Source organism: Pinus tabuliformis, chromosome 2_2 (genome assembly GCF_031772625.1).
Source record: "Pinus tabuliformis cultivar Carrire ecotype Pingquan chromosome 2_2, CPIR1, whole genome shotgun sequence".
Taxonomy (NCBI): Eukaryota; Viridiplantae; Streptophyta; class Pinopsida; order Pinales; family Pinaceae; genus Pinus; species Pinus tabuliformis.
The window spans coordinates 294,934,006-294,935,662 of NC_142300.1; the positions used below are offsets into that span (position 1 = coordinate 294,934,006).

The following is a 1,657-nucleotide window of genomic DNA, read 5'->3' on the forward strand; positions in this document are numbered from 1 at the left end:
AAAATTTCTATTATGTTATCCAATAAATCTATTTAGACACTTTTTTCATGCTGCTGTTGTATTTTCTTTACGAGATGAAATATTGGACTGGTAATCACTCGTATGAAAATTTATTGACAAAATTTCCTCCCACTCTAAATCTTGGAAGTTCATGAGATGTATTCATGGAAGTTCATGAGATGTATTCATGAGAGATCACACAATTTTTATGGTACAATAGTAAGCCCATTTCAAGCAAACGAGAATACTGTTATTATTGACAGTGTTGTAACTGAGTAGAGTGGCGTGAAGCTGAAGCTGAAGCTGACGCTGACAAACTACAATATAATTCTACGAAGTTATTTCCTAAGATATTTACATATATTCAAGTGCTTCAGAGTTTTCCTTGATTTTCATTAATTGCTTGCTGTAATGAGTCTCCATTTCGCTACGGATGGTGGCCTTTGTCATGGTCCTTATTGGAACCCGGGGGTTCGTAGTCCTGTGTGCTCCCCAAAAGTAATCTGCGCTCTTCTCCCAATTCAGCTTCCTGCAAGAAAAACACACACAATTTATATATATATATATTCCTACCGAAATAATAATAATCCCAACTCAGTCTCTTGCAAGCGACACAGATATAGTTTATATATAAAAAAAAAATTCTGCTTGAAATAAATTTAACTGTATTTTTATTTGATGGTAGATTTTTGGAATATCTTGCTTAGATGGTTAGATACCAGTGGGTCAAATTATTTTTTGGATTTTGGATATTTTTAGAATTTTGATCTACCCACTATCTAAAGATTCCAAAATATTCAAAAAAATCTACCATTTTAAACTAAATTAATATGATTATTGTTCTTTAGACTAAATTGATATGATTATTGTCTTCGAAATTCCAAAATATTCCCAAACTCTGCCATCAAAATAAACTTACTCTAAAGTTATATAATTATTGATTTTGTGTAAACAAGTATGCAATTGAACGTCATTGACAAACCAGTTTAATACTAATACAATATACTAACGTGATAATTCATCTATTAAATTTCCCTACCAGATTAAACAATATAGAAATATTGTAACATATAGTTATGAGGTAAATGAGCCCGTGCACCTCTAATGGTACTGACTGGGATTCAGCAACGCCAACAACGCCTGGTATGAATGTTGCCTTTTCATTCGCCTCCCCGTGGAAATAATCTGGAACAACCAGTCAGTTAAGTAAAGAAACACTATAGGGTGAACAACAGAAATTTAGTTGGTTGATTGTTTTTATTCTCAATGTGTGGTATTCATTGTATCTGAGCATACCGAATAATAAAGCCGGGCGAGGGGCCTTTCTCTTTGCCTCGGTGCATCCCACAAGACACAGCAAGACAAATAATAACAGACAACATTGAATTCTCTTTCCTGAAGCCATGCAGTGCATTGCAGATACAAATGCTTTGCGTTACCTTGGAATGAATAAATCGATAGAGTCTGGGGATATATATAGACAGAATCTGGGGTACCGATAAGAGACATGTGGGGATCAAAGTCGCACATGTGAAGAGAGCTATTGGTGTAGTCGCTGCAGCTAGATCTGACGAAGAACTTGCTAGAGTGGAGATTCAGTGTTGTTGGATTCTTCTGTGCATAATAATTACTCTACTTTATCAAGTCAATGTTTGAT

At 34.7% G+C, this 1,657-nt stretch overlaps 1 protein-coding gene across 1 annotated transcript; it reads right to left on the reverse strand.

The window, feature by feature from the left end:
• Positions 1–215: 215 nt before the first annotated feature.
• Positions 216–1,433, reverse strand: LOC149192477 (uncharacterized). Its single transcript, XM_089406395.1, has 3 exons — positions 1,297–1,433; positions 1,100–1,185; positions 216–529 (listed from the first exon to the last, which is right to left on the reverse strand). Exons 1-3 carry the CDS (start codon positions 1,412–1,414, stop codon positions 428–430), a joined length of 306 nt encoding a protein of 101 aa, XP_089262521.1. The 5' UTR covers positions 1,415–1,433; the 3' UTR covers positions 216–427.
• Positions 1,434–1,657: the final 224 nt, after the last annotated feature.

What these genes read in the sequence shown, in the direction of transcription:
- LOC149192477 (XM_089406395.1), bottom strand. Translation starts at nt 1,414, where the DNA reads ATGCACTGCATGGCTTCAGGAAAGAGAATTCAATGTTGTCTGTTATTA. An exon ending in TCGCCCGGCTTTATTATTCG is followed by an intron (nt 1,186 to 1,296) that starts GTATGCTCAGAT and finishes TGGTTGTTCCAG; the next exon opens with ATTATTTCCACGGGGAGGCG. An exon ending in CCCAGTCAGTACCATTAGAG is followed by an intron (nt 530 to 1,099) that starts GTGCACGGGCTC and finishes TTTTTCTTGCAG; the next exon opens with GAAGCTGAATTGGGAGAAGA.